The 16099-nt window shown below is 41.2% G+C and overlaps 1 protein-coding gene across 2 annotated transcripts in view; it reads right to left on the bottom strand.

Annotated features, from left to right (window-relative positions):
• Positions 1-16099, bottom strand: part of sgcd (sarcoglycan, delta (dystrophin-associated glycoprotein)) — a 206665-nt gene that overhangs the window by 144110 nt on the left and 46456 nt on the right. Inside the window, exon 1 of one of the 2 annotated variants that reach the window (XM_085798244.1) lies at positions 10204-10401. The exons of the other annotated variant lie outside the window; for it this stretch is intronic. Within the exon in view, the coding sequence (XP_085654370.1) occupies positions 10204-10206 (3 nt within the window). The 5' untranslated portion in view covers positions 10207-10401. Of the gene's footprint in view, positions 1-10203; positions 10402-16099 lie in introns of those variants that run through there. 2 annotated transcript variants of the gene reach the window in all.

Genomic DNA, 16099 nt, shown 5'->3' with positions numbered 1-16099 from the left:
TGATGTAGGGACGAGGACCAATAGATCCATGAGGAGGGCGGGGGCTGCTAACTCCGTTGGCTGACAAGAAGTTATGGTGCGTTCAGGGCAGCCCGTAATTCGTGTTTTTCCGACCTGTGAAGTTGTACCAGTTCGATCTGGTGCGAGTTCACGGGTCGGAAGTTACGAGTGGCCGTTATAATGCACTTTCAGAGGCAACAGGTCGGAGAAACGCAAGTTGCGGGTTGCCTGGAACGCTACAAAGTCGTAAGTTGTGACTTGAAGCTGTAACTTACGGTTTCAAAAGCCTGCCTGGAACGCAGCATTAGACAAAACGACCGGATCGCTTACTTCTGCTTTAATGATAAACAATTTTAATAGACTGGTAGCATTACTTTGAACTAAAACTAGCGTTAACTTAGACAACAAACCTACAACCATTATCCACCATTGAGATGTCACACTCTCTGTCCTGGATCTATCACCCCACTGTCCCTAGAAATGATTCATCATGACTGCGGTGTGCATGCATCCTCTCTGATGAGCAGTACTCTCTGTACAGGTTTCTGTCAAGTCAATGGGCAACAGGTCAACAGCTGTACCATTATAACATCCAGGACAGAAGATGTTAGGTCATAAACCTACATGCAGCTACCTGGCCCTCAACCTCAGCAGTGCTGCAGAATACACATTTGGACAAGGAGACATTACAGTGACAACTTCATATCTTGTGGTTTTATTATAATAATAACACATTTTATTTTATGGGTGCCTTTCTAGTACTCAAGGACACTGTAGTGAATAACGAAAGAGCAAAACAAACAATAAAAACCACAAGAAATACACAAGGTTGATATTAAGATGGGAAATAAATTGTACACTGATGGATCAAAAGCTTCATCGGCTTTGACAACTTGAAAATCACAATCAATGCACAGAATATGTAGTTGCACCTCCTCTGTCATACCAACTGCCGATAACAAACTACCCCCCCTCGAACACACACACCACACCCGACTAGCCACACTTTCCTCTTAATTGGCACTAAAACATGACAAACACCTTGCCAATTAACACAATGCTTGAAACCCTGGCTGTAATCAGCCTCAGAGTCATGTAAACAGCAAATTAAAGTTGAAATTCCTCAACTGTTTACTTTAACTGCAGTTAATGGCTTGATCCAGACAACAGATGCCAACTTGTTGCTTTAAAATGTTTCCTGCTGTTTGAGATCATGGAAAGAAAAGGGTTTGTGGTTGGTCCACAGTGTTTGGCATCTTGTATCTCACCACGGCATCATGTTCAAGTCCATTCCAGAAAATGAGCCCAGAAACATGAGCCTCTTGCATTTTGTCTGTTTTTGAAGTGTTAATTTTTAAAAATATTTCTTGTATATTTCTATTTATATTTTTGGCTTCATTTTCTTCCTATTCTCTATTCTTAGAGGAACTGTAATGTGATCGATTTGCCTCTGGAGATCAATAAAGTACTCTGAATCTGATTCTGGTGTGTTTTGGGCTTTATGATTAAATATAAATGTCAAGGATGGATTTATTTATCTAAAAACCTGTAATGTAAGTAAAAAACAGGCAAATACACCACTCACAAAAAGTTAGGGATATTTGACAAGAATATCCCTATAAAAAGTTCATATGATATCTATACTGTATATTTTATGCATAAAACTTTAATTCCCCCAAAATTTCAGTTACGCAAAGTTAGTTTGTTTGAGCAGTTTTATATGATCTCTGAACAAAATCTGTTGACTAATAAATTACACTGCACGAACTTGGACTGTGAAGCCCGACTGTGTTTTCACAATGTGAGCAACACCATCAATTAGTAGATTGAAAGCAGCAGAACAAGCTTATTTCCATCAAATGCACATTCATCTGGGTGTCAGCAGCGAACCGCAGCTTTCCACCTACTATTATTATTTGTGTCATGACTAACGGTTTTGTGGTGAAAGGAAAAAAGGAGAGAGTTGATTGCAGACGTCTAAACCTCCACAATTTTTGCTTTCATTACGAGCAATGCTGAGGATAAGGGCGGTGGTGGGGGGGCACTTAGAGAGATTTCAGGGGTATTTTGTTGTGTTAAATACATGATTGATGTGCCACTGCAATCACACAACCCTGCGAGCACAATAAGCCAGGTAATAAAGAAGCTAATTCTGAGAAAATAAAACAAATGAAACACTTTCATCAGTTTAGTGACTCAGTTAAAGGCTGAACTGAAGAGAGGATGGGAAAAAAAAGTTTCTGTACTGATAAATGTCTTCTCTGTTGGTGCATTTTAAAGCAGAAACACTACACTGATTGGACTGTGGAGTCTAATTATTGTTGTCTCTGGGTTTGGCCGAGGTCTGAGGAAGCTGTAAATGATGTGAAATGACAGCAGGGCTCTGCCAGGCCGTCACAGGAAGGAAGACCTTTCCCTCTTAATTGACCTGCCTGGTGGCTATGGATGGGTGTATCACACGTCAATAGAAAATAAATACTAAGAGGACTGTGATGGATGAACCCCCAGGTGTCCAGTTGCACCTCATTAAATGGTAAATAAAAGAAATAACACACACATACACAAACACACTGTACAGTTGATGAAATTCCAGCCTCTCTGTACCTCTTCTTTATCAAATCGCTCTGCTGCTCTGATGCTTTCGAGGATTAAGGTGAAATTTACCCTGCAGCGAAATGACCACAAACATGGAAATGACTTTGCAGCACGGTGCCAAACCGATGTGGGAAGACGTTAGCTTGGCTACGCCCAATTCTTGCTCCAAAGTCTAATCCCCAAATTATCACTCACTCAGCAAATCCTCCTCTCCTCTCCTCTCCTCTCCTCTCCTCTCCTCTCCTCTCCTCTCCTCTCCTCTCCTCTCCTCTCCTCTCCTCTCCTCACTTTGCTTCCTCTTTTCACCTCCCTCTTCTCAGAATCATCTGCCTCTCATTTTCCCCTCTCCAGCCCCCCTGGCAGTTTTACCATCTATTTGTATGCGGGAGGGCGGTGAAAATAATAGAAAAGCTGCATGAGAGAAAGACTTTATCTGTAAAATAAATGCCCTGAAAAGACCACAGTTGTTTCATTGACTGTCATCATGGCTCAGATTTAAACCGGCTACGTCAAATGAAGGATATATTTGAAAAACAAACCAAAAACTTCTAACTTATCTAACAGGGGTGAGGGACTTGTCTGGAAAACTATGATGATGTATACAGCAATCAAGGACAAACCGTTACTGAGAAGAAGAGCGATCACGCTCCTTCAGGGAAGCAGTGAAGGTTGGAAATATAGCTCTCAGTTTAATAGCAGTGTAAGGCCAAGTGCCTTAAAACCACAAACATCTCCTCAAGGTAACCAGGGGAGAGCTATGCCTTGCAACACAATTGTAAGGCCAGGCCCAGCTGTTGAAGCTGCTGAAGTGAAAATTCTACGTGAGCCAGACCATCTCATATGTAGTGCAGTTTGTGTGGTATGGTATCCCACAATGCATCATGAAAGGTAAATGTATACAATTGAGCAATATATGCCATCTTGTGTTGTGCTAGCCCTAAAAGAAAAAAAGAACAGCACAGGGAGAACGTCCTGAGGAGTGTCCCAAAGTGTTAGCGATCAGCTCGTTATTTAGTCCCCTAAAGAGGAGTCAAAGACAGAGTGAGTCTGGCAGCCCCTAAAAACGATGATGTTAATAATTAGTGAGTTTTCAAGGTTCCTTGGTTTTATTCAGTTGTTTCTTTAAAGACCCCCTCCCATGAAAATCGTGTTTTTCGTGCTTTTCACATGTTCCTGTGGCATTTTTCTTGTGTTAGAGGACATATCAGCAGAAAAGGAAGTGCAAAATTGCATTTCTGAGTTTTTCTGCCTTCAAATTGCTGTGAACCAATGGCAGACGCAAACTGGCAGTTTCAGAGAGACTGGAGCTGACGTGTCACAGCTCCAGGGGAGGGCACTAGTGCTACAAGCTCCCGCCCCGCTCTGCATCTGGCTCAGAGGTGAAAGGCTTGGCAGCTCGGTGTAGCTGCAAAGGTATAACAGGTATAGCTCACCTGGTAGAGCAGCTTGCACCATGAGCAGGGACTATGTTCCAGGGATCGAATCCCAGTGTGGAGTTTTACGCTAAATGCGCTGAATCTGTAATTGTACAATGTCCAGCTGTCAGCAAGCGGGGGGTGGGGTGCCAGGAGGTGGCTGGGCGGGTGCAGAGCAGCGCAGTCTCCGCCCACCCTCCAGAGGTGCATTGCTAATGTGCATTGCTAATGAGCTGGTTTTAAAATGACCAAAAAGACCGGGAGGGGGACTTTAAGACAGAGACAGAGCTTGTTACAGATCTACCACCACGTTCCAGCTCAAGACAGGTTCACTCCTCTGGTGTTTGTTGACGATCCACAAAGTGGTTCTGCTAATCTTTTAGTACAAAAATTGTATTAAAAAAAAAAAAAAAAAGTCAGTGCGTCATTCCTCCCAATTATCCAGACTTTGGGTTGTTATATTGTTGCAGGAAGCTGAAGTACAAGTAAAGACAAGGCACACTGCCAGCTCTTAAATCCAGTCCTGTGAATGGGCAGACATATTGCTTTAAAGCTCTTTTTTGAAGACAAACAGTGTCCTTGTTCACAGTGGCATTAGCACATATTCAGAGGTGCACGAACCTGGAGAAAATGTTTGTGATTTCTAATCCTGACCAACACTTGGTGACTTCAGTGCTCTGAGTCAGAATCATACAGTATACTGTATGTAGTCTGTGGTTATAATTAATGTCCTTGGTAACTACTGTTAGCCAGAACTTGTTAAATGTCACAGCAAGTAAAATCTTTAAATGTCTCTGTGTTACATTTATTACGGGTTTAATTATTCTCTGTGTTGCAGCTGAAATAAAAGAAGCCATTACTCTAAACCAGCAGCCTTCATAACAACATCTGATGCACTTGGGAGGGCAGGACTTGGGGTGAGATTTTTATATATGTTTAAAATTAATATCTAGTAGTAGAGGTCATTCTTGGAAAGAAGGTTTTGGAGGAACAATTATAAAGCTGAGCTCTTATCCAGGAAGTTTCCACCTGAGATAATGGTCTAGTTGAAGCATGGAAACTACAGGTCATTTTCCCTCTGCACAAAGTAAATAATGGGTTAGTAGCAGTCACAATGTCTTTGATGTTCACCATGACTGAGAGAGGTGAAAAACAGCAAAAAGTAGTGCTGTACAATGTTTTCTGCATATCTTATAACATTCATTCCAAGGACCATAGACTTCTCAAGGGAATACAGTATGTCCCTCACTTATCCTTGGAGCTACTGTGCCTTCTGTCTCTGTGCACGTCAACATTACACAGCACAGCTCCTGTGTTTTACATACATCTGAGCTTGAAAAACAGCCAGCTGGAAATTTCCTCCATTAGAACCTCAGTTTTGCTCTGAAGCAACAATGTTTGTGTTTTGGTTTGTTTTACTGTGCACGCTAAACCAAAAGATGTATTCTTTAAGGCAAGAAGTCGTCACCCTGCAGCCATCTATCTCTGCAACACCTTGGGGCAGTTATTTCATGATAGGACCCGTATGTTGATGAATAAAGACTGAACCATAACTGCATTTGTAGAATTATCAGTGAAATGATGAAATCTGTTCATAAAGTTTAGTGACTGATTTAACACACGTGCAAAGATTTGCTTGTATTAGTGCAACAACACAAGAGACTTCAACTGTTTCCTGTTCAGCTAATAAAGCAGACAGTTGGCTTAAGCTGGACATACACTGCACAATCTCAGAAAACGTGTTGGTTAATTCAGTCTCACACTGAACAAATAAATGTTCTACGATGTGAAGCCGAAGCTCAGGATTTGTTTCTCACACTGTTTTGTTTGAAAAGTCTGAGGCAGAAAACCTTGTCCTGTGTGAGAAACCTCTCCCCTTGTTCATCCATATTTTCCACCGTTGTGTCGCCATGGTGAGAAAAAATGCTCTGACATCGGGGAATAGACTCATGACTCTGCTTTAACTGTACGAGAGCCTGATGCCTGAAGATGATGGGACTACAAGGAGTTGTGTAGCTCAAAAAGCGGGTTAAACATGTGCTAAGATTGTATAGCACAGCTTTAGTGTTGTCTTTTCCTGGGGTGCCTCTCTCTCTTTCTTCCTTGTCTGTTTTCCTCCCTCCCTTTCACTCAAAAGTACCATGTTTTGTTTTTTTTATAAAGTTTTAAAACATGTTTTACAGTAATGATAATAAAATGGTTTGTAGAAAACCTTAGGAATGCTATCATCAGAGCCAACTGGTGTCTCCCTCCCGTGCAGCAGAGCTGCTGATGAGATACAAAATGTTGATCAGATGAGAAAGAGTGTGAGTTTAAAGTGCCAAACTGCTGCTTCTAAGTGTGTGTTAGAGAGGATAAACCCTCCAGACACAGTGGGCAAACAACAGACAGACTCTTCAGCGCTGGCTTTCAGAGACTCTGTAACTAAATTTGCACTTGTGTTGGAATGTTGTCCTGCGTTGCTCAGCGAGTGAAACACTACCAGGCACACACAGTCATAGACCACGGTCAGACCTGCACCAGCGACAAAGACCCACATGAAAGCAGCAGCAAATTGAAGCTGAGTTGCCACCTGTGCGGTCTTTGTAAAACCAAGGACCTCCACAACTTTGAAACAGGTTTCAAAGCCTTTTTTTAATATTTAGAAACCCACAAAGAAAAATAAATAAATAAAAGATGCCAGCTGCCACCCCCCCCGCTGTTCTACACCCAGACACAAGTACACACACACACACACACACACACACACACACACACACACACACACATAACACAGGCAGTTCTTGGCTGAACTATTAGCACAAATCCACACAAAAAAAATTGGATATAAGGAAGAAAAAGTCCACTGACTTACCTCCAAGTCAGAAACACCCTAACATATTACACGTTTCACATGAATGGACCAACACATGCATTTGCAGCAAATAGAAACACTTTCTCCTCTGAAAAGATCTGTGGCAAAGTCTCCTGTCACAGCCAGGATGAGGTGCAGACTGATTACTGAATGTATGCCCACAGACGCCTGAGATGTCCTGTCGAAACACTCCAACACTCATTATTTTGAGGTTCATTAGAAAATATAAAAATCAATAATTCATCCAACTGTCTATCATGATAAGGCTGAGTATCCACAGTTATGGAAGCAGCTCTTTTAGCTACCTACATACTGTCGAGAACAATTATGGTGATGTCAGTGTCATGAGAAGAAAATTCAGAGGAGGTCAGTATATATTGGACCATTTCTGAGAAGTATGACCACAACAGGGTTCCATTTGACCATTTCAAATGGACATGAGACTCTATTTAATTGTGCACGCAAGCACATTGATCTGTTGGATTGACCAAAAACAATGCAATCAATATGTATGTGGAAACGCATGTTGATCCAAGTTGACGTTAATGAGGTCTGAACAGAGCCTATGTGTGTGTTCGCACTAGAAATGCAGGCCGACAGTAAAAACACACACCAAGAGACAGAGAGTCGAGGTCATGGATGGGTGGTGGGGGTGTTGGGCAGTCGGCGGCATAACTGCAGCTCTGTAACTGTTCCTAATATAACTGTGTGGAGCGACAGCTGCTGCATGTCCTGGAGCAGGTGGGCTGTGTCACAGTGGGAGGGGAAACAACTCAGGAGTTTCCTGGTGGTGAGAGCCACTTTCGACAAATGTAATCAACGTATGAATAAGTGCAGAGAGCATTAGCCGCTGACTTTGTTTATCTCTTCCAGTCTGCTTTTGATTCTAATTGAGAAGTTTTTCCTATCCTTGTCTGAACTCTGGTTTCAGTAGAACTAATACTATGAATAATATGTTTAAAAAAGCGTAAAATATATATTAAATTGCGAGAACTGCAACACCTTGTCTACATCCAAGGACTGAATCAAGGTTGCATACCATTGGATTTAGGTGCCGCATAAGGCAGAATCAGTAATAGTAGCAGCCAATCATTGTAGCAGATTGTGAATGTATCAATATGTTAATGATCCACAAGCTTGTTTCAGGTGAAGTTGTGATAAAAAAAGTCACCACTGTGCTTCTATCTAACACTGGTCTAATACTTCCACTTCAAGTGGTGCTGTTGCATGGAGTGGTGGTTTTATGATGCAACCCAAACACTGCTTCACTATTTATGTCAGCTTCAAATGGAAGAAGTAACTTTGTTTTAAAACGAAACTTTAAAGGTCACATATCATATAAAGGTAGATGTTTTTTGGATTATAAAGCATGTCTATGATCTATATTAATACTGTGAAAGTATCAAAGCCTCACTCCACAGAGGAATGCACACAGCCTAGCCTGTATTCATAAACTGAGCCTTAAAACCAGCCATCAGGATATCTGGAATTTTGTGATGTCACAACAGAAGTAGTGACAAAGCCCCACCAACCTGGACTCACCATTAAACTTTAAAGGGTTTGGTTTCTTCATGTGTTTACCCTTACAGCTCCAGAGAGAATCCTGGGAGAAGAAGGGGAAACTACAAAGGGTATAGTTGAAATTGCAACTGTTTCTTCTTATAGATCATTAAAAGGGTAAAATCTAAGACTTTTAATTGTAATTTAAATACCAACAGGTCTTTGTTTAATTAGCTCTCAGATGAGTTTTCAATCACTGCAGATTGAGGCATCTTAAAAAGTTGTGATGAGTACATTTCTTGTCTGTGACCTTCCCCAGCAAGAGAGGATGCAAACCTGATGCATCTCAATAAGTGTAATCAACTCAGGCCAGACCTCCATCTCATCATGCTCATGAAGGTCTGCAGAAAATCTAAGTCCAAAAAATTGGAATAATGAGACCTTTGCAAATCCTGAGGCAGCAATTTTGAGTTCTGTAGAGGAATTTTTTTTTTTTTTTCAAAAAGCCAGCGCTCATTGGTTTTCTGTCTGGATATAAACAAGCTCACTCCAGTGAAACTTAAAAAGTTACTGAACTTTGAACTGAACAAATGAATCAACAGATTATATACTGCAGGAGTCATTTCAAACTTTGACAAGTTCCTGTGAGTGAATTGCCATGGTGGATACTAGTCATTACTGGAATCATTTGTAAGCTGACCACAACCTCCTTCCTCTTGACTTCACACTCACTTTGATTGAACTATACTTGATTTGGACCAGGCTTGTATGTCGAACCTAAATATGATTGAGATTATTGACAATATACTAAAGGTCTGGGGAGGTTCATTACTTTATTTTTTCTTTTCTTTTTTTGCCCTTTTTCGACGACACTATTGGGCCAAGTTTCTTATGATTCTTTCTATGTAGACAAAATTTAACACTTGAGAAGTTAGGCTTCTCTTCTTGAATGTTTCAGGGATTTTGTGAATTGGTTTTGTGGTTTAGTGGAATTCAGGTATTAGTTTCAAACACTCTCAGACAACAGCCTTAGTCCTTAGTTGGACTCGTCTCAAAAGACCAAAAAGTCAAATCCAGACCTGAGCCTTAACCCAAACTTGTCCTAGTAGATTTAAAAAAAGAAATTACTTATGCCCTGTGAGCTACACAGATACGGAAGACCTCCCCACCTTCCTTGAAACCTAACACACCCCTTCACCACAACTGAGCCAGCCTCTGGCTCCTCCTACCCTGAACAGAGTCAGACTCTGTTGAGCCCCAACAGTAGGCTGCAGCCCATCCACACTCGGCTTCTTGTTACTTATTTATAGCAGCGCGTTTCCCAGAGGGACAAAGTAATTGAAACCAAATGTGTTGCCGGGACTGATACGGGGAAGTTGGGGCGGTCAGCCCACCCACCCATCCTCCCTCTCTTCTCCTCTCTATACACAAACTCTGTGAATAGAGAGAGTAGTAGAGCCTGAGAAATCACTTTTCCTGCAATTTCATTTCTGAGGGAAGAAGAAAAGAGAAGCTCCTGAGCTTGATTTCTTCTTCACAACTTTTTGGTTCACAGCAAATAAATTCAGTTAACTGCTTCATTCTCAGGGGCTTTGCACGTGTAAGCGGTAAAAATGTGTTTCCTTTTTTTTCTATCCTACAAACTCCCGAGGACAGATCGGGACAATACATAAATAAATAAATAATAAAACATTCTTTCATTAAAAAAACAAGCAAAGGAAGAGGCTCCTGTTTTTTTTTTTACGGGAATAAAGTAGCAGTGGTCGAAGCTCAACCCACCTCCCCGCCCACTGCAGCCACACCAACACCACAGTTAATGAGCAGTCCAAACAAACTTACCATGTTTCCTCTTTTCCTTTCTCTTCCTCTTGTCCCCTCGTTATTAACTTCCTCTACTTCCCTCTCTCTCTCTCTCTCTCTGGGCTCCAAACAGGGTTGTCGTGTGTCACTGTGATAAAACTGGGATTGAGTTGCTGCTAAGTAGCTGCATGAGGCCTTCACTGACCAACTCAAAGTCAGGCCGCCACCTCTTTCTGTGTCTCCCCTCCCTGCTGCCTTGCTCTCTTGTCAGCTTTTCCAATAACAAACTGCTCCCCGCCTCTTTTGGCCGTGTCCCTGAGTTGTTTCTGGCCGCTTGGTGGACTCCTGTGACCCGTCTGTCTCCCTCCTTTCTCTCTTTCTCTTTTTTTCTCTGCTGTGGAGAAAGTCTTGTTGCTCCAGCCCCTCTGTCTCTCTCTCTCTCTCACTCACTTGCAGCCTTGCCTTCCTTTCCACATTTAGAAGCAGAGACACATGTGGGCTTCTGGTTTGAAGTTTAAAGAGGCGGGACTTGTATGGAAAGTGTTGTGTTGTCATGACGACATCTCCTTTTTCCAGCAGTTTGAGCCCTGCCCTTCCTGTGCTGTATGAGTGAATATACTGGGATGGGTAAGTATTATATTTTTCCATGTGTGTAGTTTGTGTCGTGAAATATTGTATATCACACAAATGGACAAAAGAACTGGATCTTACGTTGGCATAAGTGATGCTATTGTCTCAAGTTTAACAGTCTCACAGATTTAATAATAAAACCAATAAAAATCTGATTAATCAATGATTATGCATAACTTTGTTACTAGTAGCAACAGCAAGTGTATTGCTTTGCTAAAAAAATATATAATCATTTGTTTTTTCCTGAGACTTATTACCTTGTAAAGAGTCTTGAGACAATACTTATTATGAACTGGCGCTCTACATAAAACTCATTTGAATAGAATACTAACAACTTGAATCACTTACAATTAACACAGGAGACAGATTTAATTTTTGATTTTTTTTTCACGTTAATGTTCATGTGCAAAAAAAATATGTCTGTTCATTTTATTAAATTGTTATGCAGTTGTGCAATTATTTATTTAGCAAATAACTTATTTATGAATAGTTTATTTTGGTATTTATACATTGATTTATGTAGTTATTTCTGGCTGTTTACATTTATCTATTTCTCTGCAAGTTAATTGGATGGGTGGTCCTACCTCAGTCTGAAGTTGGATAGTGATGTGATGGATTCAATGCATCAAATAAACAGACTGGCATGTCGACATAAATAAAAATAAATAAATGTAGAAATAGAGAAATAACATTTTTGATGAGAAAAATGATCGTTTTATATTCACAATTTTTTGTCCTTTATATTTTTAAAACCTTTGTTGTGCATTGTTAAGGTTTAGATTTGTACTGGTAATTTGTGCTTCCACATAGCATCCAGTGTCCCCACTAGTGCAATACAACAATCCCACCATGAAGTCTGCCTGTCAGTTAGCTGTTCATTCATGCTCTTCTTGGAGGTTGATTCTCGTTGCGTTTATGTATTCACGTTTTCGTGTCACTCTGTTTGTTTCGGCTTCACGTCCAATCAGTTGGACTGTGCAGGCAAAAGATCACGCGTGTGTGAGAGCACGTGCGTGACCGACAGCATGTGAGCCGAGGAGAAGGGGGAAGACAGGGAGTAATTTGGAGAATGCAAATTCCTCTCCTCCACTTCGATGTTCTGTGGCCTGACAGCGAGGGAGGATAAAGCCTCACAAAGCTCCACATACAAAGCTCCACTTTCTTTTCTCTGTCCTCTCCCCTTCTTGCCTCCTCTCCACTCTTCCCTTCTCTTCCTCCCTCTCTCCGCAGCCACACTGATCCCATTCTCTGTGCCTACTTGTTTGTGGTGAGACTGATTTCGTAGGTTAGGGGAATACTCCATGCTTTGATGTTACATCCAGCACTTTCACAGAGCTACGCCTTTGATAAAAAGGAGCAAGGTGCTTTATTATTAAAAGAGGTTAAAAATCCTTTTATTTGCCTGTGAAACAGGTTAAGCCGCAGATATGTCCACGCCCAAAGTTCACAGATTTTTTTTTCTTCCAAGGCTGTTAATTTGAACAATTCAGAGTTTTTGTTTTTCTCTTTCACTCCCACGCAAGCTACAGTGAAAATACAGCCACTCTTTCAGTAGCAATGCTGCCTAGAGAGAGAGGGGAAAAAAATATAATAGCAATCATTGTTTAACGAGCGAAGCAAGTCCTGAATCTTAAGTGGTGCAGACAGTGGGGATGGAGGCTGCAGCAGGGGAACCTCACTGTTGTTCCCTGGTCTGGGGCTGGAGCTGCTCTTGATGATGTATTAATCAATAAATAAAAGGGGAAATCCCTAATAGGCTTGTGGTAAGAGAAAGGAGGAACACAGTGAGGCTATGTCTCATAATGGAGACATAGTGTAGGCAGACGGGGTCGAGGGAGAAGGCGAGGCGAAGATCTCAAACACAGACAGACTTTTTAACAAGGGTTTTAAAAAGTGGAGAAGGAGGAGGAGGAGACAGAGGAGAGGACAGATGAGGTGAGTTAATGGGTTCCAGATTTATTTTTTCTTTTAAAGAATGTAAAAAAAAAAAAGTTAAAAACATCCAAGACTTGTGCAGTTGTATGCAAATGTGGGAAAAGACAAATTATAGGTCCAATATTTTACACTTTTCCTTTAACTTTGAAGTGTTGATCCATGAGAAGATACGTTTGTGGTTTTAAGGGACTCAGTGTCCCTCTCAGAAATGAATGACGAAGGTGACCATGAAGACTGTAATGAAATGAGATTGAGGATTTGTGCTCCTGTCGCCTAGCAACCATAACAACAACACGTATTTTTTTTTTTTTTTTAGAAAAACTTGTGGTTTTCTGATCCTTAGATTTCAGCTCGTAAACTGAGCTGAGACCGAATACTCAGATTTAACGGTGTGACCCTCAGGCTCTCTGTCGGTGTTGTTTGTTTGCTTTCATTATCAGCATGCAGTGAATCATAGCATAGGTTGGGCCTTGAAAACAAAGGTCACGTCTTGAAGGACTTTTAGAAATGGGACATTCTTGCCACATTACTGTGACGCGCCATCTTTGAATGGATCACACTACACGTGGACATAGCTTTATACGATATGGGACCTTTAAATAATTAACCTGCACATGGTTTTTGATCAATTGCCTCACAATCTCCATCAGAGTCAGGTTGACAGCTGCCTCTTTCAGCCAGTTAACTCAACTCGCTCAACTAGAACCCCTTCAAGTCTTATGATCCAACTTTTTCATGTTTAGTTCGTCCAATTAGATGAAAAACGCCTGAATAACAAATAAACCAATCTGTTTACTGGTTGTTGTTTTATTTACTGTCAGTGTGTAAATCCATGTCTGTGTATATGGATGAGATGACCACCTCTGTCTGCTTCTTATTGTGTGCGTGTCTGATGGGAGATGGGATGTTGGATGTAACACGCAACTCTGTTTTGTTTGTCCATCATTCACACATCCGCCTTTGAGTCCCTTCAGGTATGTCTCTGTGCATCATTCCTATTGTAATGCGTAATGAATGTTATTGTTTTTATTGTGTTCTTGTGTGAATCATGCCTAAGCCAGAAAAATCCCCAACCTGCCCCTCTCAGCCGCTGTGTCTGGATCACTCCCAGCCTGCTTCACTCTGTGTATGAAAACAGCCAATTACGGGCCCAGACCAGCCCAGCGACAGGGGTTTTAGAGTCGAGTCCAAATGCAGGCAGCCTTGGTTGAATATGAATTGTGTCACGGATGTCATCATGAATAAATATGGCTATTTATTTCAAACTCAAATTGCACTCTCTCTTGTTTGCTCTTCCTCCGCCATCTCTAAGTCTGATTCTCCTGTCTGCTTTAAACCAGGCCTTAGCGGCGCAGATATTATTGCAGTAAAACAACAAGCTCAAATTCATTACAGAGGCCATGTTTCCCTCATTTTCTCCTCAACGCCTCATTGCAGTATCAAGAAGATCAGATGTTGCCAGAACGGATAGCACAAGTGAAAAAAGCAACAACTGAGAGAAGCTGAAGAAGAGGCGATTATGTTAATCAGATGCAAATGATACGTGGAAACTGACTCACTAAATGTTGTGAACATCTCCTGTGAGGCCTTCAGTTTTATACTTCAATCTTATTTAAACAGGATGCCAGAGAGATTGTTTTTTAAATCCATATTTCCATTTGGGATGAAAATCATTACCTCATATGCTGCGCTCCATATACTTCATGATTCCAAACTAATTATTTTTGTAAATAAAAAGAGGATCCAAGTCCTGCAATAAAACAACAATGATTTCAGTCAGCCGACTCATGTGAAAAGGATTGTTTTGTTGAATTCCGGGTTGTACATACAGTACGTTTATGGCACCTGAGCCCCATGACGCACCAGGCACAGCACAGCATATAAGAAGTGATGATAATTACTTCCTTCACTTCAGACTCAGACAGTGGTGCAGGGCCAACATACGTTTGTAGGATGGATCTTAGCATCACACGGTTTCCCTCAACACAAAGCCAATGGGATTTTTTTTTAATTGTCTCTTAGATTACGGCACCTTTTTGGCATAGTTAATTACATACAGTATGGGCAACTTATTGTGCCATCAAATGATGCTGGTCCCTTTTCAACTGGGGATAAACATTCTTAGACCCAGCAACATCAACAGGAAAGGAAAAAATCTGCTTTCACAGCTGGGCGAATGGCTGTTCCGTAGACATGCATCAGCTCCGATCAGGATTGATATGAACACAACACTCGGTGAAACTGCTCATTTTTGCTCCTTTTCCTCTTAATGCCTCAGAGCACAGACAATGTTGTCAGACCTGTCACCAGCCTCGGTGAGGCTAAACCATAAAACCCTACAGCTACACTGCACACAGGGATGAGAGTGAACACAGCCTCAAAATAAGTTTTAAAAACACACAATCACCGGTTGTAGCACCTCACACAGAGATTTTAACACTCATGAGTGATTATGTCACTCCTTGTGGCTGTGTGTCAATGGGAAAGGGGTCAATTGGGTTGAATTGTCAGGTTTACCCACATTTTATGAACCTGTTCACACCATCAACTCTGGTGGCTCCATAGAAAAGAGGCTTATTGAGGCTGAAATTGGGTGATAAGAAAGACTAGATGACTTTTACGACCTTGACTGTTAGCTTTCTTTTTCTTATAAAAAAAAAAACACCTAGAGACTAGGGCACATGCTGAATAAATATATCAATGGGGACTTCTGCCTTTTCTGTCACTGAATACTTTTTTAATTTCCTAACTTCCTCAAAGCCGCTGACTCAGCCCTAAAACTTCAGCACTTGAAGGAGCTGGTCAATTCAGTCATTTTGTTTTCTTCCCAGCACCTCAAGTTCAATTTCCTGTTAATTAGTCATTTGGAAAGTCACCTCGCCAGAAAGCACAGCCTTGATTGGCAAACTGTCACAAATAGCTGCACCTCACCTGGAGGAAACAAAGGATGAAGACTTTATCTCAGTAGCTGCCTTTAAAACGTATATATTTTCCATTATTAATGCTGTATATTGTTGTTTTTCCTTGCTCAGCTTTCAGTGATGAGCTGTGTTCGCTTCCTCGTCTGTCTTACTTTCCTCTTTGTCAGGAGGCATGTCTTTTTCCATCTGAGGAAGTGAACTCTGTGAAATCACTGAGAGCGATCTAAAATCACTAACAATCAATGAAACTGTCATTCACCTCAAGTCGATGTGAAGCACGTACTGTATCCTCCAGTTGTATTCTTACCCTGTCACTCGCCTTCAGCCTTCTCCAACACTGAGATTTTTCTTTTCATTAAAAAATTGCAGTCATTTTATATAGCTTACAGGGGATTTTTGCTGCATCACAGTTTGACAGAAACTGTTCTTATATCCTCTGTGTGCAAACT

This window comes from Trachurus japonicus, chromosome 14 (assembly GCF_045865225.1).
Source record: "Trachurus japonicus isolate A0001 chromosome 14, Traja_1.0".
Taxonomy (NCBI): domain Eukaryota; kingdom Metazoa; phylum Chordata; class Actinopteri; order Carangiformes; family Carangidae; genus Trachurus; species Trachurus japonicus.
This window is presented reverse-complemented; position numbering and strand designations above follow the sequence as displayed.